Source organism: Solenopsis invicta, chromosome 6, assembly GCF_016802725.1.
Source record: "Solenopsis invicta isolate M01_SB chromosome 6, UNIL_Sinv_3.0, whole genome shotgun sequence".
NCBI lineage: Eukaryota > Metazoa > Arthropoda > Insecta > Hymenoptera > Formicidae > Solenopsis > Solenopsis invicta.
Genome location: NC_052669.1, coordinates 24,712,724 through 24,738,642, shown reverse-complemented (window position 1 = coordinate 24,738,642; position 25,919 = coordinate 24,712,724). Strand labels below are relative to the sequence as shown.

The 25,919-nt window shown below is 40.1% G+C and overlaps 1 protein-coding gene across 16 annotated transcripts in view; it reads left to right on the top strand.

Moving 5' to 3' along the window:
• LOC105200517 (tropomodulin) overlaps nucleotides 1-25,919 on the top strand; it is a 51,585-nt gene that overhangs the window by 12,776 nt on the left and 12,890 nt on the right. For 4 of the 16 annotated variants that reach the window (XR_003268641.2, XR_005575089.1, XM_039451028.1 and 1 more), the window contains exons 2-9: nucleotides 18,752-18,904; nucleotides 18,981-19,148; nucleotides 19,401-19,527; nucleotides 19,615-19,835; nucleotides 19,912-20,066; nucleotides 20,157-20,253; nucleotides 20,341-20,488; nucleotides 22,067-22,185. Coding sequence is in view for 12 of the 16 variants with exons in the window: in XM_039451028.1 (XP_039306962.1) it covers nucleotides 18,752-18,904; nucleotides 18,981-19,148; nucleotides 19,401-19,527; nucleotides 19,615-19,835; nucleotides 19,912-20,066; nucleotides 20,157-20,253; nucleotides 20,341-20,488; nucleotides 22,067-22,170 (1,173 nt within the window). In the remaining 4 variants the exon portion in view is untranslated. Of the gene's footprint in view, nucleotides 1-1,401; nucleotides 1,630-1,925; nucleotides 2,154-10,044; nucleotides 10,244-17,652; nucleotides 18,080-18,751; nucleotides 18,905-18,980; nucleotides 19,149-19,400; nucleotides 19,528-19,614; nucleotides 19,836-19,911; nucleotides 20,067-20,156; nucleotides 20,254-20,340; nucleotides 20,489-22,066; nucleotides 22,186-23,684; nucleotides 23,765-25,919 lie in introns of those variants that run through there. The other 12 variants (XR_850974.3, XR_005575090.1, XM_039451030.1 and 9 more) reach the window with 6 other exon arrangements.

The window sequence follows — 25,919 nt, the reverse complement described above, 5'->3', positions numbered from 1 at the left end:
CTTGAACGTTATCACAATCGTAGCCGTTAATTGAGATTAATCATAGATTATACTTTCATTTTTTATTACATGAATGTGATAGCGGACGATATACATTTTTTTATAAGAAATTAATTAGTTAAAGATTTTTTGTACATTTATACATACAAGTTGCATTAATTTCTGAAGCATTTAGAGCAAATCGCATTTAGACTCAATCACAATTATTAATTTATAATTTTTGCATCAATTATTTTGACAAATTTGGATTAATAACAATTAATATCTCTCTCAATTTTTTCTAATTTTTAATTTTACTTTTATCTTTTATTAATTAATTGTGCAATAAGCATTGCAATTAAATTGAGAACGTTATGTAAATAAATAAATAAGTGTTAGTATAAATGTAGAAATTATTATTTTTAGTTAGATATTGCAACTTTGTGTGTTTAAGATATTTGAGACGTTAAATGTGTACAAGGGAGTGCAATATTCCATACTTTCAATCCATCCTATATCTCTGATGTTAGTTTTATAGAGAAATAGATGACTGCCTACGGCAGTTATCGATATCTCTCGTATATTCAATTCGTCGTTGATGCTTCGTTTCCAATACGCAGAGTCTATGTAGACTTTAGAGGCAGCGAGAAACAAATAGTTGCTATGTAACACAGACACGAGACGCGTGTAAAACATTGCTATACTTTAAAATTAGTTTGTGACGTACGGTCACTTTGTAACGCAGTTTTCTTTTATAAATTTTCCGAGAAACCAATTTGTCTAAAAATTATGTGAAAAGTTGTTTCTGAATATTTTTGTTCTTTAATTAATTCGATGGAATTTAATCTATAAAAAATTATAATTAATCTGAGAAAAAATTCAAAAATTATCTCTAAATGTTTATCTATTCTTTTAAAGATGCAATTCTACACTGAGAAAAAATGTTTAAAAATTTGTGCGGGATATAAATTTATTTCGCTGAAATAAATCTTTATTTAATTACAGCGATATAAAATTTTATTCCTAACGATTAAATCAATTAATAAGAAAAATGTAATATATTTCATAGAAATTTACATTTCGTTATCACAATTGAATTTTTTTATAACTAATAAATATCGAAGAAACATGCTTACTAATATTTCGACTTTTTTCTCAATGTAGCATTTAGTTCTAAAAATTACTGACTTATTGGTTATGAATCCGAAGATTCAATAATTTGATTAATCACCCCGAGAGGCTGAGTGCGGAAGGATTGCCTTGGTGCGGGCGTCGCGACGCGGCATCTCGCGTTATGCGCTTTTTACCGCGCGTTGTCGTCGCGGCGGGTGGCGGCCTAATTATACGTGTTTCTCCGTATTTCTGGAAGCGACCAGCGGATGGGGCGCGGTGCGGTCCGCTCGCGATACAGCGGAGATGTGTATCCTGGCTTCAGTCGCGCGTAGTCCACCTCGAATCGCGCATATCTCGCAGTTGTCTCACACGTGTTGTACAAAACGATTCTCGGTCTAATCCCGAGTACCGATATCGTCGAAGATCACTCTCGCCCTCGCAGTCTCGCAGCATCCATTCGCTTATGAGGCGGGCGCGCGGATATCGAAAGAGCGAGATGGCTCGAATCGATCTTTGGTTCGACTAGATACCCTTATTGCAAGTTCATCTCTTTTTGTTCGAGATAATTTGATTTCTATCGATGTGAAACGTCTCTCGTAATTTTAGCCATAGTTTTGGAAAATATTGCCGATAGTACTTTTGAAGCAAATATTGAAAGTTTTTTTTTTCAATATCGCGGTTCAGTATTTTAAAAAATCAATAATTAGCAAAGGAAATTTTACATTTCGTATTAAATCATTCGTATGGTTTGAGAAATACGAGTCTAAACTTTGTAACATTTCTCGTGTGACAACTGAGAATTAGGAGATCTATGATCATGTACGAACTTGCAGAATCTTTTCTGACGCGGCGAAGAATAATTAAAAGGATTTTTTGAAAAGTGTCTATCGTGTCAAGAATTTAGCAAGAAGTGACGTTTAAATTGTGCACAAGGAAATTTAGCAACGAGAAGCATGGCGACTACGGAGGTTTTCCAGGACTGGGATTCTCCCTTCGAGAGTCGCAGTTCAATGAGGACTACCACTAGAAAAACTACAACCACAACCACAACCAGGATAGAGGTAGAACTCGATAGGATCGAATTTCGCGTATTTAATTAATTTAATGTCCTATTCTGCTGCGTTTTTTTTTATTTTTAAATATTTGGATTTTTTATTCTCTCTGAATTTTTAAATTTATTTCTTTATTTATCTGCAGTTGTACTCGTAAATTTGTTATATTTATGGATTCACGGTCTACAAATCATTAAATTGCTTTAATCAGATTCTAAATCTTTGGCTCTTCAAATGTCAAATGTTCAGATCCTAAATTCTCTTCGTTATTATTCGTGTCGCAACTGTGAACACAAAAAGCACGATTTACTTCTGGAATTAAATTCAGCGATTCTGCCAGAATCCGTCGCGCATTTTTGCTCCTTCATGTATCATGCTGATCGCGTATCTCCACGCCTGTCAAGCAAATCATAAACACATGAAGAGATAGATATAGAATATTCACATGCGACGCGGAAAGTCGCGGATTCGCGTCAGAGGATTAGACCGCGAATGGGTGGAAAAGCCAAGAAAGTGTCCTTTTTCTTGGCGCGCGTAGGTCGAGTGCACAAAGTGGCTGCCACCGCATGCGATTACTCATCGGGAGTGGTTTACGATTTTCCGGCTGTTTATCTGTGAAGCAGTCTAGCAAAGCAATGGCGGTCTTGCGTCCTGGCAGCCGTTCTGTAAACGCGCCGAAAATTCTGCGCTTTGAGACACAATCGTATTTTCGTTCAAAGTCACGAATTTTCTGTCCGTTAAATAAAAAATCTCACCCTAACGTGTTAATTGAGCTGAACAGCTCTAAATCGTCAAAGTATTTTTAATTAATATGACTGTAAGACTTGGATATTTTAATTCATCATAAAAGAGAGGAAAAGAGTAGCGTTTTTTTTTCAACGTGTTTAAAATATTTTTTTCATTTTCTGGTCCACCATCTTACCTTACAGTAATGAGATTAATTATATAAAGAGACGAGAGGAAGTATACAGAGTATAATGAGCGCAAGATAAATAAGCAGCCGAATTTCCGACCTTGTTAGCGTCACTTTTGCATTGACAACGACATACGACATACGTTGCGACGTGCGCGCCGGCAGCCGCGCCTGGTATGTTGGCATTGAAATCTCGGAACCGATAGATGCATCCGGTCGGGACACCGTAAAAATACGCTTGATATAAATAGGGGCTAATGGTGGCGATAAACAAAAGTGGCACGCGTAAGATTCGGGAGGGCTACGTCGCATTTAAACGGACTTTTTACCTGTAAAAATAATACGGTGTCTTTTTGTGTCGCGGCTGCAGCGGCTGGCCGCGTGCCAGGTGGTGGAATAAAGATCGCAATAAAAAAAGATTATTGCGCAATTCGCGTTGATTTGACATCCGTATTCGCGCGTCCGTTCCCGAATTTATTGTCGTCGATCGAACCGCGCTCTTCTCGCCTTTCCGTGTGCTCCCGGAATCGAAGAGAAAAGAAAGCGCGGTCGTTCATTCGGAAGCTGAATGGATAATTGAAAATGTCGCGTTCAGCTGCCGCCTCCCCGGCCCGTCCAAACTTACTGAAATATTACGTGCGAAATGTGGAGTTTAAGTGGAATAAAGCTCTCACATAGGCGCAATTTGGCGCTCCCGATCTCGCGAAACTTTGGGCTCTCACGACCCCGCGTGGATTCTATAAATTTCTCCCGATGTGTAATAATATTCGTAAATTCTACGAATCGTCGATCCATTCGGCACAACAATGTATGCGCGTTTTGGCGTATCGACACCTGGCTCGGTTTCTTTGGCGATGATCAAACGGCCTTACGCTAAGCCATGCGTTTGATCGCCACATCGCTTTTCCGCGCATTTTCCGCGTTATTTCGAAAATATGACACGTTCTCGAAATACCGAATAGCTCCGAGGGATTTGTTCTTGAGATTTTGCCGGGGCGCGTAAGATTTTGCGCGCACTTATCTCGCCGGCTTTACGTCCGTTTTGAAGATCATCGCTCGTATTTTCGCGACGGCAAAAGCTCGTTGGCCGTGGGCGCGAGATGCGGAACGAGAAGGCTTTTTCGCACGAGTCTTCGCGAGAACGTTAGAGCGGATGGCGCGTACGCAACGAGAGAGTTTCTGATCGCCCGTTTAAATCGTTGCCAAGATGCGACGGCTTATAAATTATTTACGGGAGATTAACTCGCGAAGCGTCAAGTATTATGGCGCGCGAACAACAAATTGCAATGTCGTGCTCCGCGTTGGCGCGCTGGCCCGATACACACAATGGCCTCGAGCCTACAATGTGCAATTAGGAGCACGCTTGAATACAATGCTAACGATAATTGACGGAACGGCGGGTAATTTGTGACGGCTGTCTCTCGCAACAATGCCAAGATGAAAGTGACTGGAAAAGCGCGTGAGAGATCACAGAGCGCGCGAATAAGAACAGGCGCTGCGCCCAGATACAATGGAATGTGCGTGTGCGTGCACGGCTCGTTGGCAGGGCGGCCCTTGCGATTTTATGCCCTAAGAACAACTTAAACACACCAGCAGCCTTCCGGTACAACTCGCGCGGAGTGAGTTACGAGACGAGCGTGACTCCGGGGATGCGGTAAAGGCGGCTTCTGGCAGTTTACACACGGTGGCCCGTGCACACGGGCTCCCGGAATTATTTACGAGCGGAATCTATTAATCCCGTGCACAAACCCTCTCCCACCTCGTCACCTTTCGTCTTGTCTCACCCGATTCCGCAATCCCGTTTGCGCTCGGCTGCCAGGACGATCTTGCGAGGTGTTGGACCTCGCTGCTAAATCGGAAATCGTAAAACCGAGATTGTCGAGCCCGGCGCTCACAATAGACTACTGCGCGCAATTGGCAGTTCCGATGTCGTTTACCTCGGTCTTTTCACGGACCTCGCTCCTCTCGCGACGAGCCGCCTGATTATAAACCTTTCGCACGTTGCGAGCCAAAATTAGGATCAACTTGTTCCGCGGTATTCCGATTTTCTTTCTCTTAGACCATTCTAATTATAAGCTCTTTGTACACCGTCGAAAATAGAATCCGAAAGCTCCGCGGTAAATGAGGGGTTCCCCAAGGGTTTTTGACCTCGCTCGCGGTCATTATTCTCTCTCTCTCTCTCTCTCTCGCGGGACAGAAAAAAAAGAATTAAGTATACGTGGATCCGCCACCCTTGCGTTGATATACGGCCTTGAATTTCGATCAGAGCGCGGACGCGCTCTTCTCCGCGCTTTAGGTCGGCTTTTATGGGATCCGCGATTCGCCAATGAAAATATCGATGCTGTTGACAATGAAAAATAAAGAGGACCGGATGCTCGCGGCATTTGATCCGGAAAAGCTCTTAAAGCCCGTGTATTCACGAGCATGATTTATTCAGAGTGGTTCTCGCGAAATTCCTCTACGTCTCTATGTCGCATTTCGCTTTGAGCTCTTTCACCAAGGTGGCTTGAAACGCGTGGAATGTCTTTCTTATCTTTTCTTTTCAAACTGTCGAGAATATTGTGATTTTATGCGAGGAAAAAAATCTATGCATATTTTTCTTATTCTTCTGTGTTGCAAAATTGACTTTAACTGCATCGAGAAATGATAGTTGTTTTAGAAAGAAAATTCTAATAGGAGTGTAGATAAACGCAAAGATTAACTCAATTGAAAATGTGGATTCTTGGTTTCTCGTAATAACACGTTCTAGGAATGCACAAATTGCCTGTATTACGCGGATGCTAGACGTTGACTCTTAAGGAGAGAGAAAGTTTTTACCTTGGATGCCCATACGCGACGCGTTATGGCGCAAGTAGATTTGCTTAGTACGTGTATCACGCCGTTTCATCTGGCGGACGGAATCTCTCCGTGCTCTGGAAAGTGTGTCACAAAAATATTGTGACGGACAATTGAATCGACATTTAATCCCGTGCGAACGGGAGCAGCTCTGCGCTTAATTGGTCAGAGGAAAAGCGTACGTGGTCTTACCAGAAAGAAAGTGATGCCCGAGATGATGAGCCATTGTGTTCATTTCGAATTATCGGATAGTTTAGATTCGCCAGCGGAGCTCGACGCTTTTCTCTCCCGAAAGAGCTGCCGCGTTGATGTTTGTTTTACAACTGCATTGCGCGATATATTTGCTATCGCATCTTGCGTAAATCGTCTTACCTTGGAGAGAAGCGCGCGCCATTTGGGAATCGTCTTTTAATTAAATCGGTAGCGCGACGTCGGTTACATCGCGTGTAAATATCGCGGCCCTCCTTCGGCCGCGAGACTACCTTCGAATACGAATAAATCGCTCGATTATGCATGACGCGAGGGCGGCTTTCATTACGGCGCGTGCACATGCACGTGCACGTCGATCGCGCGTACCACGTAAATGTACACGGCCAACCTTTTCATCAGTCATTGTGGAGGTTCCCATGTGTGTGTGCGGGTGAGTCGTGGTCAGCCGATCGTGACTAAGGAGGCCTTTTAAATGCACGATGGCATGGCCGCGAGATTACTGAAGGGACAAAGACGTTGTTTACGCTGGCAAGTGCCTTTGTAACGAACAGAACAGGAACTACGCGAATGGCATCGAGTAAAAGTATCCAATTGTTCTCGAGTTTGATATACCTACACTTTGAGCAAAGTAAAAGTCAAGATTTGAAAGCATATTTCTCTAAATTCTCTTATATCCACATGGAAAGAACAGTTTTGTTGAATTATCTGAAAATTTAATTGGACACAGATCTGAAAATAATTTTGCTGGGCAATCCAAATAACTGTGTAGGACAATCAAATTGGTTGCTAGCATGTCAAAACTTTTTGCAATCTTGCTCATCACGTTTGAGCGTCCTACATAATTTTGATGATGCAATAAAAATTATTTTCAAATATGTATCTAGCTAAATTTTTAGCAAAACTGTTCTTTCCGTACATATCTTTTTTGAGGAATCTTTGAGTATAAGCAGAAGCCCAAATAAATTTTTGGCATACGAAAGAAACGCTTTATGGCTCCAATAACGCCAACAAGTTTGCTCCGCGGGATTATACACCTCTGCTGTACCTGTCAGTTTAACGCCCGCGCCATAAATTGCAAGTGTTCCCAAACAGCGCGGAGATCTATAAAACCGTCCCGAAATAGGCGGCGTGAAACGGTTTTCCCTCTATATTCGTGATCGATTTGCACGTATACGCGGAGACCGGCCGGCCGGCCGGCTTTACGAGTGCGCTAAACTTAGGCCGCATTGACACGCACGATTATTTACGCACCGTACCGGAGATCTCGCGGGGAAACAACGTGCAACGAGTAGATCCCGTATATCGCGGTTGGCCGACCGTGTCAGCGACCCCGATGACAGTTTCTCGTCATCGGTGTTTCCGATCGATCACGCGACTGGACTGATAGCTCCCCCATTTTGTCGCCGACGGCAATTCCCTCCCTGCCGATTTCTATTTACTCATAGACATGAGTATTCATCCGTCGATTGCGTATCAATCAATAATCCTGCGTTTCGTGCGCACGTAACTCAGTCTATGAAACAACAATTGGTGACATTTGGATGCGGAGTAGCGGAAGCTTCGTCGTGAGATCGCGTCACCGATCGCGTGGGTCTGATCAATAAGATGAATGTATCCGCGAGCACGGAAGTATAGACATCGCTGATCAAGGTCGACTACGCTCTCGAAATACGCCGGTGAATCGCGATCGAACGGCCCGAAATAGAAGACGTGTTCTTCGCAGTTCGTATTTTTGTAAAAGCCGATGATGCGCGGCGAGAAAACAACGATTCCAATTTTCCACGAAGCTCGGAAATCCGAGGAAAATTCATTCTCATTGTATCTCATGTCGCGTTCCTCTCTCTTGCTATTTCGAGATTTACTCTTTGGAGACAAAGGCTTGTTGGTCTCGAAAGATGCACAGAACTTTTATTGCGACTGTTTTCTACAACAAGGGATGTTTACGAAATTTTAAACTTTTAATATTAATATTTTAATTTCTTTTTAAGTAGTGTAAAATTTCATTGCACAAATATTATTCCGTAAATAAGTTAGTTGTTTCTCAGTAAAATTTAGGGTAAATTGGGATAGGTTTTACTTTAAAAGAATTATAATTGTTATGTTATTATTGCAATATTTGGTTTTAATTTGTATGTTACTATCGCAATATTATAATTATAACTAAGTCATATAATTACATATATATATATATATATATATATATATTTATTTAAGATATATATATATATATTTATTTATATATATATATCTTAAATAAATAAATAAATAAAAATGAATGTAACATTTTCTAAAGTGATAAATAAAACTTATAATTTTATATATTTAATACAAACGCATATGCGTTTGTATTAAATATATAAAATTATAAGTTTTATTTATCACTTTAGAAAATGTTACATTCATTTTTAACATAAAACGTATATAGCCAACTGCCCTATAATATTATGGCCATCTTTTCTTTAAAAGTTTGATAAGATGACCAATGCACATGTTATAATATTTTGATAATATTAGCTTTCTAATAAGTGTTTTCTCTTTAAATTCAATAGCATTATTAACTTCAAGATTCAGTGAAGTGATATATCAAATATTATTTTTAAAAAAATGTTTTTTTTTGTTATTTTTATAAAAATGTGTTTTTTGCATTTTAAAAAACTATGGTTGTCTTACCCGAGTTTACCCTAAAGCTGTTATTTTCTGAAACATTTTTTTTTTCAGAAATGCCCTAAGTATAACAGTTTGTTGCTATAAAAAGTCACTAGAAATAAAAAAAAAACAGATTAAGGTAGGCTACAGTTATAAAAAAAATTCTTCTGAAGTGATCACTGACTGAGGTTTGATATAATATGATGTATCGTGGTATTTGAATGCCTGCTGGTTTTCAAACAACGGGAAAGTTCAAAAGATACCTATCGTAGACGTCTGAGAGATTAGGACGATCATTAGACGTTTTTTACGATAACTTTTTATGACGATCTCAACGTGTTTGTGTAGTCTGGGATATAATTCGGATACCGCAGGTCTGCGATCATGTGGCGCGTTGCGGAATATTAAATTATATTCGCATTTCTGCCTCCCACGACGCGAAATTCGCATAGCGGCACATTCGACAATAGCACCTGCCAAGCGTATGGGAGTTTAATGAAAAATTCCATAAGAGAGACGCGCGGGGATCTCGCCTGCATCTCTATCTAACGGTTGATATGCAGACGCGATGAGGTCATCCGGCGAGTCCGTCAGATGATATCACGCCGATCTCAAGCGGCAACGGGTTGTTTACTCATACAAGGAACCGTCATGTAGAAAATACCGGCAAGGTAATAAATTTATCAAACGTCAGATGATATCTCATTGTACTTGCATAGGATAAAGTATTTGGCCGCGTTACCACGTTTATGTAGAGAAATATACTAGATAAAGTTGATGTTTCATTCATTATTAATTATATTTAAGTGAATAAAATTTTATCTTGTAACTTGTTCGAATAAATTATACATCTTTTAAATAGCTTTCCGCAGAACAATTTTCTGTAAGAGTACTTTCCAGAAAATGCGCACATTATCCATATCGCGATTTAGTATCTATTTGTCGAGTGTTCCAGCTCGAACGTGTTTGAATTTCGCCTTCGAGAATTTATAAAATTCGTATCAGTCTCGGTAATTTAGTAAAAAAAACCATATTATTATTTATGACGCAAGAGGGGGAAGTATACAAGCGAGAAATGATTTCCGTTGACATCGTCGGCACGTGTAATCTGTCACCGCTACGTGTTCGAACGAAAAAAAAAACTTGGAAAAACTGGATCCCGCATTTAGGGAAGCGGACTCCGGAGTCGAAGTGAAAGTCGTTTTGAACGCAATCGCCACCGGCTCGTAGACTTCGCTACTCGCGCACAATACCACTCTACTCGCTCCGGTACTCTCATCGAGGTTCCAGCATAAAAGTCGGTTGTTTAGTAGCACTCCGGCTCCGGGCGACTGTCGTCTCGACTCATGTGCCGCTCCTTACACTCGCTCGACTCGGGCTCGTCTTAGCGAACGTTATCTCGAATCCAAAGTCTCCGGGCAGCCGGTTTCTTCGCGAATCTGTGCCGTGCGATTATCTCACATCACGTCACTCGTCCCTGCGGCCCCTTCATTGCGTAAGTACGACACCATTTGTGGTAATTACCGCGATTCGCCTGGCGAATTGCCGCGACGAGCTGTTACGGGCGATACGAGCTCTCGCGGTGACAATTAGCCCGATTATATGTGATGAATGCTCTACTTCGTTCAAGGATCTGACTTCGTCGTGTTTGAAAAAGAACTGAGATACGATTTGATAAAAATTATACACGCGTTTAGCTCAGCTATGACACTCCTCCAAGTTCGCGAAATATTTTCGTCAACTCTATCGAACGGCACATTGTGCGTTGATTTCGGCAATGCCGCAACGATCCCATTGCGGTCGTAAGCAAATAGCGATCGCTTCGGATAATGCGTGTATTTTGCATGCGGACTCGGAGAAAATGAGCGAGCGCCACTAATTAACCATTGGCTAATATTTGATCAGCTTGCTGCGCATATCGGCGATGTCGAGGCGCTTCATTATTCTAGTAATCGAAACCGTATAATATCGCTACCGTTTGATTGTTTCTCCAAACATCTGCGTTCGCTAACCATACGCATGCCTCCGGCAAATCGCAGTTCTTTTTGTCGAAGTTGATTTAAGCGGTTGGTCATGCTGCTCGAAATATCGATTACCTATGAGGCAGGTTCGAATATATCGAGCAGAAGTTCATTGATCTACTCAGGATCTTAATTAACGAGGCGTGGAAACGACTTTCCAGCCTTTCTTTAAATTTCAAGAGCAAAAATAAAAATACAAAACTTTATGGTCAAAGAATCTTCGATGCTCGATTGGTTTCTGAGTCCGTTTCATTCGATGATCTGATAATATTATTCAAAGTTTTTGTCTAAGTATATATTGCAGCTCTCAAGTAACTGTTTCAAAACTTGAAAAACATTTCGAGAATTGATACCAATTTCCTTGTTATTTCCTGTATACATGTAAATACAATAAACAAATAAAAAAAAATTTATCTCTTGAAGAAAGTGTTTCAATAAACTGATCACTATCAGTATCTGATAATATTTCATTAATTTACTGATGAAATATCATCAGTTACTGATATAATAATCAGTTTATTGAAACTTTTTCTTAAGCAGTCAATAAGGAAATTACATACATCATTTCTCGAAATGTTCTTCGAGTTTTGAAACAGTTATTTAAGAGCTGCTCAATAATAATACTTGTGTATAACATTAAGAAAAATGAATAAAAAGAAAATTATAAAAATAGAAATTATATAGAAAATTATATTATTTTTGAAACAACCAAGACTGGCGTGTACCACATAATATTATTATTTTGATAATTTGAATAAAATAGAAAACGTGAATTTATATTTTCTATTGAGCGAAACCGGTGCAGGTCTCGACAAATTCTCAGCCAACAACGGATTGCAAATCACTGACTTAAGGATTACGCATAGCGATAAGAGGATTAAGAAACACGGAATCTAGGTGTCGCGTATAATAATTTAATATAATATGAACAGACGATACAATCGATCGATATGATCGAAAATAACTGGAATTAGATCCCTGCGATCACTGACCTACGATACCACGAGCGTTTCCGTTGCCATACGTGCTCGCCGATGGACTCGCTCAATTTAGCGATGTCTCGCTTACCCCGCCAGGATATCGATGTTGTGCAGACCGTATTAAAAATTGCGACGCTTCGTCGCCGCCGTTGATAATTATTGTAGAGGGGTTTTTCACCAGGAAGTCGGTCGATGTGCCGTCGATGAATATTCACGCGGTATGTCAGACGTCACGGTGGATGGAGTCTACAAATGGATCCATCTGCGTCGTAATCTGCCGGTCAACTTAGAGGAAACTGACAGTTTTATTGAAACTAAACACGTCGTGTGCTAAAAGCGAATAATCGGACAATTTCTCAAATGCCATTACCGCTTTAAACTGCCGCGATGAAGAATATAGCTAGTAAGTCTTAAAATAAATGGAGAAAGGAATCGTCCTGGAATCGTCGAAAGAACATATCGGTCTTGAACTTTATTTGAACTTTATGTTCCGTAATGTACCTCGAGATAAACGCTCATCTGACACTTATACGCATTTAATTATAGTTTAATCCACTTGAGAGCCCGTTTAATTCCTCTATTCAATTTCGAGTTAATCCTAATTTAATTTCAAATATCTCACCCCAATCTAATCCCAATTTTTGGTTATACCTCTACTCCAATCAAACTCCCATTTAGTTCGACTTTATTAATCATCCTTTAATATATAGGCGTACGCGTGATGTCGATCCAATTCTAACTGCAATTTCACATCCGTCGGTTTGTCGCCGACTAATTGAAAAGTTGACACGATAACCCAGATCGCGAGGCCCATATCGATACACTTTCACAATCGCGAAGATCTTTGTGCTTTCCGGGACCGGGCGATCTTACTAATTCCCGTTCGAGTGCTTGGCCCAACGCCAACGCGAATCTGTTTGTACACACACACACATAAGGAGAGAGAGAAAGGAGAGAGAGAAAGAAAGAGAGAGAGAGAATGAAAGAGGAAAATCACGATCGATCGACGAATCAAGGGACCGAATAGGAACCATGCGGATCTATACACGTAGTCGGAAAATTTATGTTGAATTTAACATATATCGCATGCGCCAAACAGTCTATTTAATATTTTGTGTTAGTTTAATACAGGATGAATGTTAAGAAGTGATACAAATATTATGTAAAAAATTAACACAGAAAATGTTATACAATTTGGAAACAAATTATGGAAGCATTTTTCAATAAAATTAACATTTTTAATATGTTAACACATATATATTTTTTTCATTAAAAAAATTTACGTTTTAAAATAACATTATTTTTCGTCTTATTTTTTTATGTTATTTGTTAATTTGCACATTAATTGCGTTATCTTAACACTAAGGTATGTTGAATTCAATTTATCAATTTAATACAAAATATTCAAATAACAATATTAAGTTAAATCAACCCTTGGGGATAAAAATTCAAAATAAAAATTTTAACAAAAATCAGTTAAATCTTAAAAAATTGATTAACATAAATACAAGATGTTTTCTACTGTGCACGGTTCCCATGCGGCAAAAGTAATTCTACGTGTCAGAGAATGGAGAACGCAGATCGACTACGATGGCACGAAGAATCATGGAATTGTGTAACGCTTGGCACGCGCCCGTCTCCTTACTTGTGAATGCAAAACGATTCTGATCGTCGAGAATCGTAAATTGCGTGCCAGATAAATCGTCCCGCGTATGATTTGCGTCGTGATCGTCCTTACAAGATCGGTTATTATCGTCATTATGCGGCGAGCACGCTGTAATTATACCGCGATCTTCCGACGTTCATGCATTCGCCGATCGAAGAGTCACGCAACTGAAAGCGGAGCGATATCGTCGCTAATTATCGCCATTGATTATTGAAACATGCTTAATCCACGACAGACATCGAAGACGTAGAAAGAAAAAGAAAGGCTCGAGAAAACGCTCCGGGTCATTGAACAATGTCTCCCGACGTTGTTCGCCAGCTGTTAGACGTGCATAAATACTGGCAGCGTAACGCCGTGGAAACCGTTGCGGCGGTACGTTACGCCGCATAAAACGATGTTTAACGACCGTTACGCTGCAAACGAACCTCAAAGATCGCTTGATTCATGTACGCTCCGAGTACATTGGATGAAGTCGAGTGGAGGGAATGGCGCTCGCGGTTAAGACGGCACGATAACGCGAATTTTCCTGTCAACGGCTCGGAACCAGACTGATCACAGTCTTTTACGTTAAAGCATTAATGACGCCTAACGTAACGTTGTTCTAATTACTCATGTCCATTTTCAGCAATGCAAATTAATTTTAATTAAGTCCAAATTAATGTACATTTCAAGATAAAATCTTAAAACGTTAGGGCTCTTGTTTTTTTTTTTTTAATCAGGTGAACCGTTTTCTTTTTAAGTGAGTCGATTGTGTATGCGTTAAGCTAAGCGAGCAGCGGAATATAACTGGCGCAGGTAGCATCGAAAGTAATCGTCACGTTTAACGATGTGGATCTCGCGGCTTTTACTTCCCACATCTGTCGGCCGATCAACCGCCGTTAGAAATTAACTTTGGCGGATGCGTCGTCGGTGCAATCCGCTCGCAAACGATTCGCTTTCCCATCAACCGAAAGGAAAAAAAAGTCGATTGCTTTTTCCATCGCACCGCGTGCCGTCACGGCAACATTTTCGTCCTACTTCCTCGTAACGGGCTTCCGAGTTCCGCTGGAAAGTCTTTAAATTAGATAAACAACAAATCAGAGAAATGTAGTGGAAATCAAATAAGATTATTACAGACAACTGAGAGGTTTTTTGCAGCTTCGGCACCGATGCGCCTGGTTGGTGTCTCGTGCGCTTAATAGACTGTGGAATTATCACCTTAACATTGAAAATGACTCTAGAAATCTGGGTAAAAATATCTCAGACATATGTGTGGTTCATCACTGGGTGACTTTCGTATCCTCGACTTTTTTTTCACGACAGTCGTCTGGCCGGCTGGTCGAGCGAGATAGAAAATAAGGAAACACGTTCGGCGTCTCGCGAGAAAGAGGGTGTATTTTTAGTAGCTCATTCAAATTGTACACCCTCTCCGGAGACCTGTCAGGCTCGCTGTTGTTTATAATCTCGTAATTTCCGAGCTTGCGCGAACAATCTCTACGCACCGATTTAAAAATACGCTTGGCCGTTCGAGTCCAGGATTTACGTTAGTTAAATACGTGGATAACGACAGACATAAAGTCTTAAAAATCCTAAGTTGATTAAGGGATAGGAGAGATGTTTATCACTGTTGAATGCAAGCACTCCGTAAGTGAGAGAGCCGGTCCCTCGTTCGAGGTCTGGAATATGAACGGAGTATCAAAGCGGATTTGCCAAAGGATCTCGGCAACCGGCGAACTAGGTGCCGAAAGACTTAAAGCGAGCCGACAGCCTGAGACGAGAGGATCCGTCGCGAAGGAAAGGTCCGAAATCGCAAGAGAGGCAAGGAGATGGAGATAGAAGGAGCGCGGAGGCGTTGATGCCAGGGCTACGCCCGCCAGCGAGTGCAAAGTGCTAAGTTCCTCGTGGTCGCAAAGGCAAGGGTGGAGTCCGTTATTAATGCGGGCCTAGGTCACGGGCGGCGGAATGTCTCCTCGGCTGGTAGCCGCGACTGGTTAGTTCGTAAGAAGGCCAGTGGCCGCGCTCTCGCGCTCACTATAAATAATCGTGTGCGCGGGTATGTCCAAGTATAGCCTGTTGGGAGTGTGCCAGCCTCAGCGAGGAGGCCTCAGCTATTTTTGCGGGCTGTCGCTGCCACCAGCGTGCGTTACAACGCGCGACGGACACTCCGATCGGGACTGCCGATCCGGAGATGGCCCCGCGGTCTCTCCCTTCTGATAGATTGTCTATCGACGCGCATATCGTGGATCCCCTTTGACCTTCCTGTTCCTTCTCCTCTTCCTTCATCTTATCCTCCTCACTTCGATATGCCGTCTCTCTTCTATCATTTGAGATCTTTCTCTCCCTGTGACCTTGAGTGGCACCGAGCTGTCAGGTTGATTATGTCAATGCCGGGTTCTCGCGGATTACGTGATCCGTAAGGCGGAACAAGCGGGACCGGGTGAGAAAAACCGATGGGAAGGATGGAAGAAGGGGAATTGCCGGTTTTGGCAAGTTGGATTCACGTGCCGGTTTCACGGTCAACGAGAAACGAGGACTCCGGGACTCGATTAATATGCGGATGACTCGTGCTGCATGGTTTTGCGCGTTACCGGATGCACACCGGGTGCGCGGATATTTTTATACCGGCTCTTGAATTCTCATGTTGAATTGCGAAAAACTCGGATGATGCGACTTGAATAGCAGACGATGTGCCGGTGAGAAATGTACTCTCTAAATCGGAATCAGTGAAATTTTATTTATTTCACTGTTCCACTTATAACTATATCAATCAGTGATATTGGTCACTGTTTTGCAGTGATAATGCATTGAGTCCGATCAATGTGAACATTCTTGTTAATCAGAAGATTCACTAAAAGATAGTGAATTGTTACTGATGATCACAGTTACAAGTAGAATACTGAAATAAATAAGATTTCATTGATTCTCTTTAAAAAGTATAAATATTAACAATAGCGCTGGCCTGATAGCTGATAAGAAATTGATTGAGAAAAGTATTGTTGCGTCAAAAACTAGTTATCAATAGATACTAGTGTTTTGCTCTAGGAAGAAAAGAAACGCGAAATTTGCAATTATAGAAAGCTCAAGAACTCCTAGCTAATCTCTCTCTCTCTCTCTTTCTCTCTCTCTCTCTGTAGCCATTCATATTATCATAATTTTTACACTTGATATCTAGAAAACGTTATTGCAATTGTCTAGAAAAGATCTTTAATTTTTGAAAATGTCATCAAAATAATTAATAATCTTAAAAATATTTTCTTTAATGTCTCATTTTTAAAATATAATATAAATAATTTAAAATATTTTAAAACATTATTTTTGTTTTTAGACGTATATAATTTTAGTTGTTAATACAATTTATGTTGTACTATAATTTCAAGAATAACAATATATTTCAAGTTTGAAAATTTCAATGCAGAAATCTAAATGCATCTAAAAATCGATAAAATAAGACATAATAAGATTACATTATTTAAAATTGCAAAAATTTTCCAAGAATTTCAAAAATTGCGGTATTGAGAGTTGCTGGAATTTTAAGTTTAAGGATTTCGAATTTTAATTCATTGCATTCATTAATTTGCTGATAAGATAAATAAATTAAAATTGTTATTAAAATCAATCTTATGGAACAATCTTTCAGTTATTTGTATAATTATTTAATACATAGGGTATTTTTTATTATTTTAAATAATTTTATATAATTTTATTAGTAGATATTGATTCAATCTAACTCGGATTATTCGATCGATCGATTAAATTTAAGTATAACCAAACCTGTAAAACTTGAGGTTGTTTTTTTATTGCCGCACTGAAATTTTCTTTTTCGCTTTCACCAAATTTCAAACATGCTTATATCTATTTCACTTTAATTACGTATATAGAAAGTGTACACTAGTTCAGCTATAAAAAAGCAGACCTCTAAAATTGATCGTATTATTTTGTTTTTCTTGTCCACTTTCTGCACAATTTATTTATGTAAAATGTAATACTTTAAATTAATAATTTTTTAATTAAAATAATCTTAAAAATATTAAAATAAAACGCCAATTAATTTATCTAAATTCAATAAAGTTTTGAATAAGTAATGTAATTAGGAGAATAATATTTACTTAATAAAATTATAACATAATAAAATTCACTAATAAAAATATTCTGTCATATTATCCATATTCGTGTAACGAAACTCATTGTCACGTCGTCGTGTCGCTTTAAATCTCCCGCTTTCGCTCGGACGTATACTTCATTCGTCATAACACTTTCCAGCGCTGCGTGCAGTAGTGCAATTGTCTAAGCGACGTACAGTCAGTCAAGATCGCGTCTGATCGCGTCCATCTCCGTGGCTGCGTTGGTCAAGGACCGTAATCCTTTGTTTACATCCGTTTACTCCGAGAGTAAGAGTCGGCCCGTACAGAGATCCTGGTATCTGGACAAGTTTTACCGGGTGCACAGGATCATCCGTCGCGCAAACGCGTTGTTGGCGTTAAAGGGCGCTGTCTGGTGTAGGCTGGTCAGTGTGTGCGTGTGAGAGAGAGAGAAAAGACGGTCGCGTATCGTCGGAGCGGGAGTGACTTTGGGTGACGTTAGGTTCGTGCGGATCGTCCGGAGCTTGCTCTCAATTTTTGCATCTGCATCACGGGTGACGACACGCGGTACGTCCGTCCGCGGTGACACCGCGACGCATCATCGGAGTAAGTCCCAAAACAGGGTAGGCCCATCGATCGGACGGCGGCGGCGTCGGCGGCGTCATCGTCGTCATCGTCGCCTTCGATCTCGCTTTGGTCGCCGCCACCGCCGCCGTTGCCGATTTGGCACACGACTTGTCAATGAAAATCGATCCCGAATTATCTGGGTCAGGGGGCATCAGCCGCGTCGGACGTTCGCCGAATTTAAACGCGGTGCACGTCGACGCGTTCTGATCAGTCAATCGCGGTCGAGCGACCGGCATCAGGACGCCCTGGCTGATAACGCCTCCGTGATAAAGGAAGTCGGGCGCGGCCCGTGTCGACGGCCTTTCGTGCCCGCGCGTCCCGCGCCGGCGGTCAACGCGCCCTTTGAATAATTGATCCCCGGCCGGCCGGCAGGCCGACGGGCGCCGCGATAATTAGCCCGAGACGTCGATAACGCGCGATCGGCCTTCCCTCCGTTGCTGGTGGCGAGATCGTTATCTCGTAGCTTAACACGCGATTGTATTGTCTCGAACGTAACAATTATCACGACTGGTGGTTGCGTAAAACATTGAGATTACATAGTTGAGATAACAGTCCCGCAACGGACAGCGCGTTACTGGGAGTAGCTTAGAACTCAGCGAAATGTCGAGGAAACACTCGGTTGTTCACCAGTCATCATTGGACGATTTACAGACTTCTTCGTCGACCAAGACAACCACCATGACGACAGCGGCCAAACTGTACGGCAAGGATCTGAGCGAGTATGACGATATTGACGTGGATCAGCTGTTGGCGGAGCTCACGCCGGAGGAGCTCAATATATTGGCCAAGGAAGTGGATCCCGATGTAAGTCTACATGCTTAAGAAAAAATCCTGGCAGTATTATTCCTCGAGATACTGAATCTACGCTACGTTTCTACAGGATAGCTTTATGCCACCTTCGCAACGCTGCAGTTATGAATGTAATAAGAGTCCCACAGGGCCGTTGAATCGCAAGAAGCTCATTGAGCATATCAACAAACAAGCTCTAGAGACACCTGATATTCCAGAACTGAAACCATATGTACCTGGTACAATTAGGGGCAAGAAAGTGAGTACTGTAATAATTAATAGTGGAAATTGATTGATGTCAAAGAAATAGTAGAATATTGCAGTAGTTGAAGCTTGATCAGCTTTGACCGAACATGGCAGTATTTTCTCTTAAGATTAAGTATTGTACTACAAACATGTAAATTATAACACCAGCCTTGTAGAAATTTTAGATTCTAGTTGAAAGAAGAATATAAATAATCAATTGAATAACACAATAAATTTTATAAATATGTTGTAACATTTGTTTCAGTGGGTACCTCCACCACAAGATAATACGAAGGAAAAGGAGGCGGACGAACAGATCGCGATAGATCTCGGGGATGAGTATGAACAAGCGCTTTCGGCTGCTACCCAAGAAGAAATCATTGATCTTGCTGGTAAGAAGATCGTTCGTTTTTGAAGGCCCGTTATGTGAATCGGAATAGAAAGATAAACAATTGAGATCGCTTCTATTTTCCTTTCAGCTATTCTTGGATTTCATTCTATGATGAATCAAGATCAGTATCACGCGTCTTTACTGAATTCTGGACAGCCAGTCGGACTCGGCTGGGATGGAGTGACAAAGGCTAGTCAACCGAAAGTTTATCCGATGGAACCGCCTAACGATACGGACGTCGACGCTACTATTAAACAAGTGCGGGACGACGACTCGTCTTTGACTGATTTAAATTGGAACAATATTAAAGTAAATATTGTCGCTTGCATTTTAGCAAAGTACGACGTATTTCAGACTAAACTGAGACAACGGTGTCTTGTTACAGAATATTTCCGACGAAAAATTCATGCAACTGTTCGAAGGTTTGGAAATGAACACGCATCTTGAGTCGCTAAGTTTAACCAATGTTGGACTCAACGACAAGACCGCACAACGGCTGGCAGATGCCATAGAGAAAAATTCGACACTCAGAGTACTCAAGTATGCACCAAATGATATATTTTTTATGCATAAAATTTGCACGCTGATATTTTTTTATTGTTTAAATAAAAAAATACTTTTATTTTTAAGCGTGGAGACGAATTTCATAAGCCCGCCTGTGACAGTAAGGATGATCAGGTCCCTTCTTAAAACAAAGTCTATCGAAGAATTCCGATGTTCGAATCAGGTAGGTTGTCATGTAAACTTCCGCGCAAACCTTTCATGCAAGAATAGTGACAACGAGATCTATTGAGATATTTGCGCAAATTTTTAGAGGTCACAAGTATTGGGTAATAAGATTGAGATGGAAATCACACAGTTGGTAGAACAAAACCCGTCGTTGCTGCGACTTGGGTTGCATCTGGAGTTTAACGACGCGAGACATCGCGTAGCTGCGCATCTGCAACGCAACATCGATAGGAGTAAGTACATAAAAAACATTGCCCGACCTGATATAATTAATACTATTTATTATTATAGTCTCTAGAAGGAAAGATTTAGGAAATATTATCTTTAAGAATGAAAAGGTGTTTTAAAAGTGTTGTAATTGACATTGACACAACTTAATTAGCATTAATTACGTATTTGCATAGCCAATTACGAACATAAGTAGCCGTTGCATATAAATTCTAATGAGCGTAAATCATGGAAGAAATATTTTGACAGGGGTATTATTACATGCGTCTAATTGTAAGAAGGTTTAAAATAATTGCTGTTTCTACACTTTGACGTCAAATGCGTCAAGTCCATTCATGGGTCAGCGCGCAGTAATCTTGAGCAGGTGTCATAAATTACGTTAGCGGTGCAATGAGGCGTTTCATCAACGTATTAGATACCATTGTCTCTGTCACAATGATAATTGTACTATTAATTTTTCGTTTAGATGGGAGCAATTGTATGGGGGACTATGGAGACCACGTGACGAAATGCTTCTAACCTTTCCGCATCTGCTTCGTAGTCTCACGTAGCGCTTTACTATAGCACATTTCATCATTCATCCACTCTCATCCTGCTATATTCATTTATTAATTTTCTAGTTAGTGGCATATAGAGGTAATTATGAGACCCCAGTTGGTTCCTGTGCGATCAAATATGGAATTTTCTAGTTTCTAACACTGTTTTTCAAATCCTTACAACTTAAAATCACTTAAAATACGCGTAATATTTATGAAATGATAATCAAAGAATGACTATGTCTTAAAAATTTTAATTTTACGTGAAAAACGCTGTTTTTCCTCAAATAACGTAACTACCTCTCACATCATGTTTTGAATTCCCTGTCTTTACCATCTGGTTTCTTTTATTACTCTCCTATTTTATATCTTGTTCGCTTTTATTAAAGATACAAATAAAGAAAGATGTTTATAAACGGTGCAACTACCAGACGGTGATCTGTCTGTTTTCAATTTTCAGTTAAACACAGAGAAGCGAAGATATATAGGATAGTTTAATTTGGTACGGATGACCAATTTTCATCTTTAATTAAACGGTTTGTAACTCGATTAATGATCAGAATCGCCGCGCTTGGTCGACGTTAAACGACACAGCCTTTTTATAATCTTGATGTAACAAGACAAAGTATTCAAGATGCTTTCGCGATTGGATACGCTTAAGTTATGCTGATAATTTCCCATGTTCCCGCTTATTGTCCAATATGGCGTTACAAAGTATAATTAACAAACGGTATCTGCATTATTTTATCGTATTAAAATTAATTCAGTTTTTGAAAGATATAATCTAATTATTTAAATCTGTCGAAATCCTCTCTTATTCCTTTTATAGCATTCATTATTATAGAGTTCTATTTAACAAAGACTGATGCATACGCGCTCATAGATTTTTATACAAACTCCGTTCACAGTTACAGAAATTATAATAGTTATGAAATCCATATTCCATTCTGCATTCTTCTGTTGAGTCTTTGTCTTTAATTCAGTTTCACAATTCAAACGAACAATTTAGATTATCATTGATTTTAATTGATTCATTTATATGGCTAGTCTATCGTGTGGAACCCATGGAACGAGCTAAGCTTGTAGCGATCGCTGGTGGTCCTGCAACCTTCACCGTTCTTCCCGCAGATGACTTAAAAAATAGAGCGTAGCGCTGTTGCAGCGCAGTGAGTAGTTTTCTTATCCACTGAGCTCGTCTTTTCCCACGATTTGATAATTTGTTTCTAATATTTCGATTGTGACTCTTTGCACTCGTATTCTTTTCCGTAATGTTAATGTTTTAATATAATCTTAATGCTAAGAGATTTTGTGGAATGCTACCTCTCGAAAAATTTCCGATATAACATCATTTTGTAGTATATATTTCCTAAATGAGTGCAAAGGAATACATTAGTTTGATGAGATCGAATATTCGTAGTTAGTATTTCGACAATTCCGAATGTGTTCTGTTAGTGCTCTTAACTTTCCAAAAAAATAAAATCGTGGGATGAAAAAATCCATTTTTTTTCCGAAAAAATATGGGAAAAAACGATCTTGATAATAAAGTACTAGTTCTTAATTTTTTGAAAAAATAAAAAGGGAAGAATCAGATTTTTCTCATTTTTTTGTTAATATAGAAAATATGACTGTAATAAAATGACAACAAACTTAATTGTTGAATTATTTGCTTATTAGAGCTCTTGATATGCAGAAATTTTAAAGAAACCTTAAAATTATTAACTTCCTTAGAGGACAATATAGATGACATCATCTTAAAAGACAAAAAGAAAATTGTTTTTTTTCCTAAAATTTTTCTGGAGACTAAGAGCATTAGTTGATCTTAATCATTCGATTGAATGTCAGAAAGGAAAAACCATTTGTAGTTTTGCGTTTTCTGTGCATCATGATCTGTAACTTCCCTCACGAAGAAAATGTCACGCGTGACAGTAATAATCTCTCGAATCTATCTAATTGTTGAACGAATGCTATGACTCATTTCTCACATTCCTGAAACAAGATCAGTTAAACTGAGCACGCATAACTAATATTTCACCCTTCGCGCGATCTCATTTTGCATTGCCAGCATTATTTCGCCTTGCTCTCCGTCTCTCACATCCTGTTCAACTTCACGTTTAAGTTTGACTTTCTCCTAACACTTCAATATCACAATACATACGACGTATGGATGACGAGGGTCTCTAGTTTTTTATTGTTCGAACTTGGACGAGATTGCATTTTGTAGGCAGCACCGATGGGTCGTCAATCCTCCCCCCTGTTCTGTATATCATATACGCCAGTCCCCTCGTTTACTTATTTGTTGCACATGTGGGTGTTTGTCACACGACACGCTCGTGTCCCATTTACAGCAAACGATGTTAATATCATTGCAGCGGTCTACCTCGACTTGCAAGACTGATGAAAACGTGCATGTCGAATATTTCGAACGACACGCATCTTTTGCCTTTAAAAAGTTTCTCCGCGCGTTAAGATTATATGTCTAATTGTTAGTGCCGTTTAAAAATTAATTACAGATAGTTGATACTGAAAAATCAGAATCTAATCTTGCCGGTCGAGTGCCGCGAGATTTCTCTTATCGCGAACGTTTGTCATCCGCGAGTCTGCGATTCCAAGCGCGCGCTGGCGATATATGTTTAATATACTCACGACACCTATTCTTTCCCAACAGTACGGAAAGATCTAACGCTGCGACTACAGTTCCGATTCTTTAACATGAACCACAGGAAACCTGCCTTGATTCAATGAAAGGTAGCTACCCGTTGTGTGGTAGACCGTCAGCAGAATGAGCCGCATTCTTTCTCCTTACGGGGAAAGCTTAACAAACGCCAACGCTTATCTCTTACAGCTTCACTAACACGGCTTTTTGAACAAGTCGCACTGCGAGAAAAGCTTATGGTTGCTCAAACACGGTCGCGAATGAAATTCTCGTCGGATGGTTTGTGACGCAAGCAAATAACGATGCAAAATACAATCAATGTATCGTACCTCACGAAAAATAAACATAATACGATAATTTTCGTTCACCGAATTGCGACACAATTTGCGTGACTTTTCGAGCATCGTTGCGGTTCGATTTACGCGCAGCATCATTATTACCAGCTGCACCTGCCTCGACATGCAATGAGGTTTAGACGCATCCTATCAAACCCGATGAAGTCGTGACGCGTTAATTTCCACAGGAGCCAGGGCTCCTAGGAGCTTTATTCGCCTCGCGTGACGTCCTGTCGGCATTAACCCGTCAGTTGGAAGACAGCTTAACACACGCCGACGTTGGTGCAACCGAAGCTGACTGACGTCTTATACCGAGTGAATCGTGTCCGAACGCTATTCGCATGGGAATTTTTTTTTCTGTTTTGCTCGAATACTGTTCAATTATATACGCTTATCCTACAAAGAGTCTAGCTAACGAGTCTAATCGAGTCTTTCCTGCGAACGGAACGAATAATCCTCTTTTTTTTCGCAATACATGTATACGTAAAAAAAAAAATTAACATCGGATATCCTCCTCGTGAATACATGCGGGCAAACTCGGTTTCTGAAACTTTTGAATTTTTGTAAAATTTCGGAGGTATTGTGCAATTTAATCGTTTTTCGAATCTAGCTATTTTCTTTTATCTTTGTTTTAGAATCCCAAATTCGTACATTCTGGGATTTCGAAATATGAGATCGATCGTCTGATTAATCGTCTCGGAGTCCTATCTTCGAGTTCTTCTCTTGTCGGATTCTTTTTTTTTTTTTTTTAATGAGTCTGATTTTAGAATTTTTATTAGCTCCGCGCCAGTTTGAGTCACGCGCGAATTGTCGGATTTTACCGCGACGCGAGAGAGATTTTATTAGGTGTTAATGCAGATCGGCGCCGAGTGTCATAACGATGACAAAACGCCGCGGTGGCGTTATTTTTAAAATGCAAATCACAGGAGCTACCAGAGAGAACAATCCACTCTTTCATCGGGGATTAACGACGCGAGCCGCGTTAATGAGCTCGCGAGCGTTTGCGCGCCCGGCGCAAAATTGCTAATATTTATCCGCGGATTGCGCGGTCTTTTAAAATAATATTCCGCGCACCGTGAAATGTTAACCGTCAATGGGAACGGGTTACGCTATGCGCGAGATTTATACGGGTGACGGAAAGATCTCGCTCGTAAATCGCACCTTTAGAGATCGCGTCCGAAACTAGAATAAACAGTGAATAACGGCGCGGCTATTACGCACCAAGCTTTATGGGCTTTACGGGCTTTTAATTAAGGTAGTGACCGCTTCACGTTGCTTCGCTGTTCTGCACATTCATGCGGAAAAAAAAGGGAACGCACATTTATTTATCATTATCAATATCGCTTTTGTTTTTGCGTTCGAATCGATTGATTTTCCGATCGCCCCGTGCAGCTCCACGGATTATCGAAACCGAAGATTTAATTATGCGTAAAATAATAATAATTTTTAACTTTTATTTATAATCGTTCATCCGCTTGTTAATCGTTTAAAAATTTGCTATGAAAAAAATGTCCAGATATCCGTGTTATATTCGCACGACTTGTTTCGCTATCTTATTTAGGAAAAACAAAGTATATTAACGTTAACGAAGGTGAGAGAGCTTTGACTCTTAACGCTTCTGTGAAAGATCTTTTCTCTCAACGACTAAACCGCCAGTTTCCGCTCGTCTGCGATTTTCCTTTATCTCGACGTAGACTAAAAATATTTTCCTCTTGATATGAAGTCTGAGCAGAACTTGTGTATAATTGGATTAATGATTCTCGCATCTGTCCGATGATTAACAACAACGCCTCGTTGTGTACGTCTTTACCAGTTTTTCACAAAAGATTTTTTTTTCCACTAACCAGAGTTATAAAATTTACGACTCGCTATCGAGCTGCTCTTCGCATTTCCGCGCGAGTTCGTCGCTGTT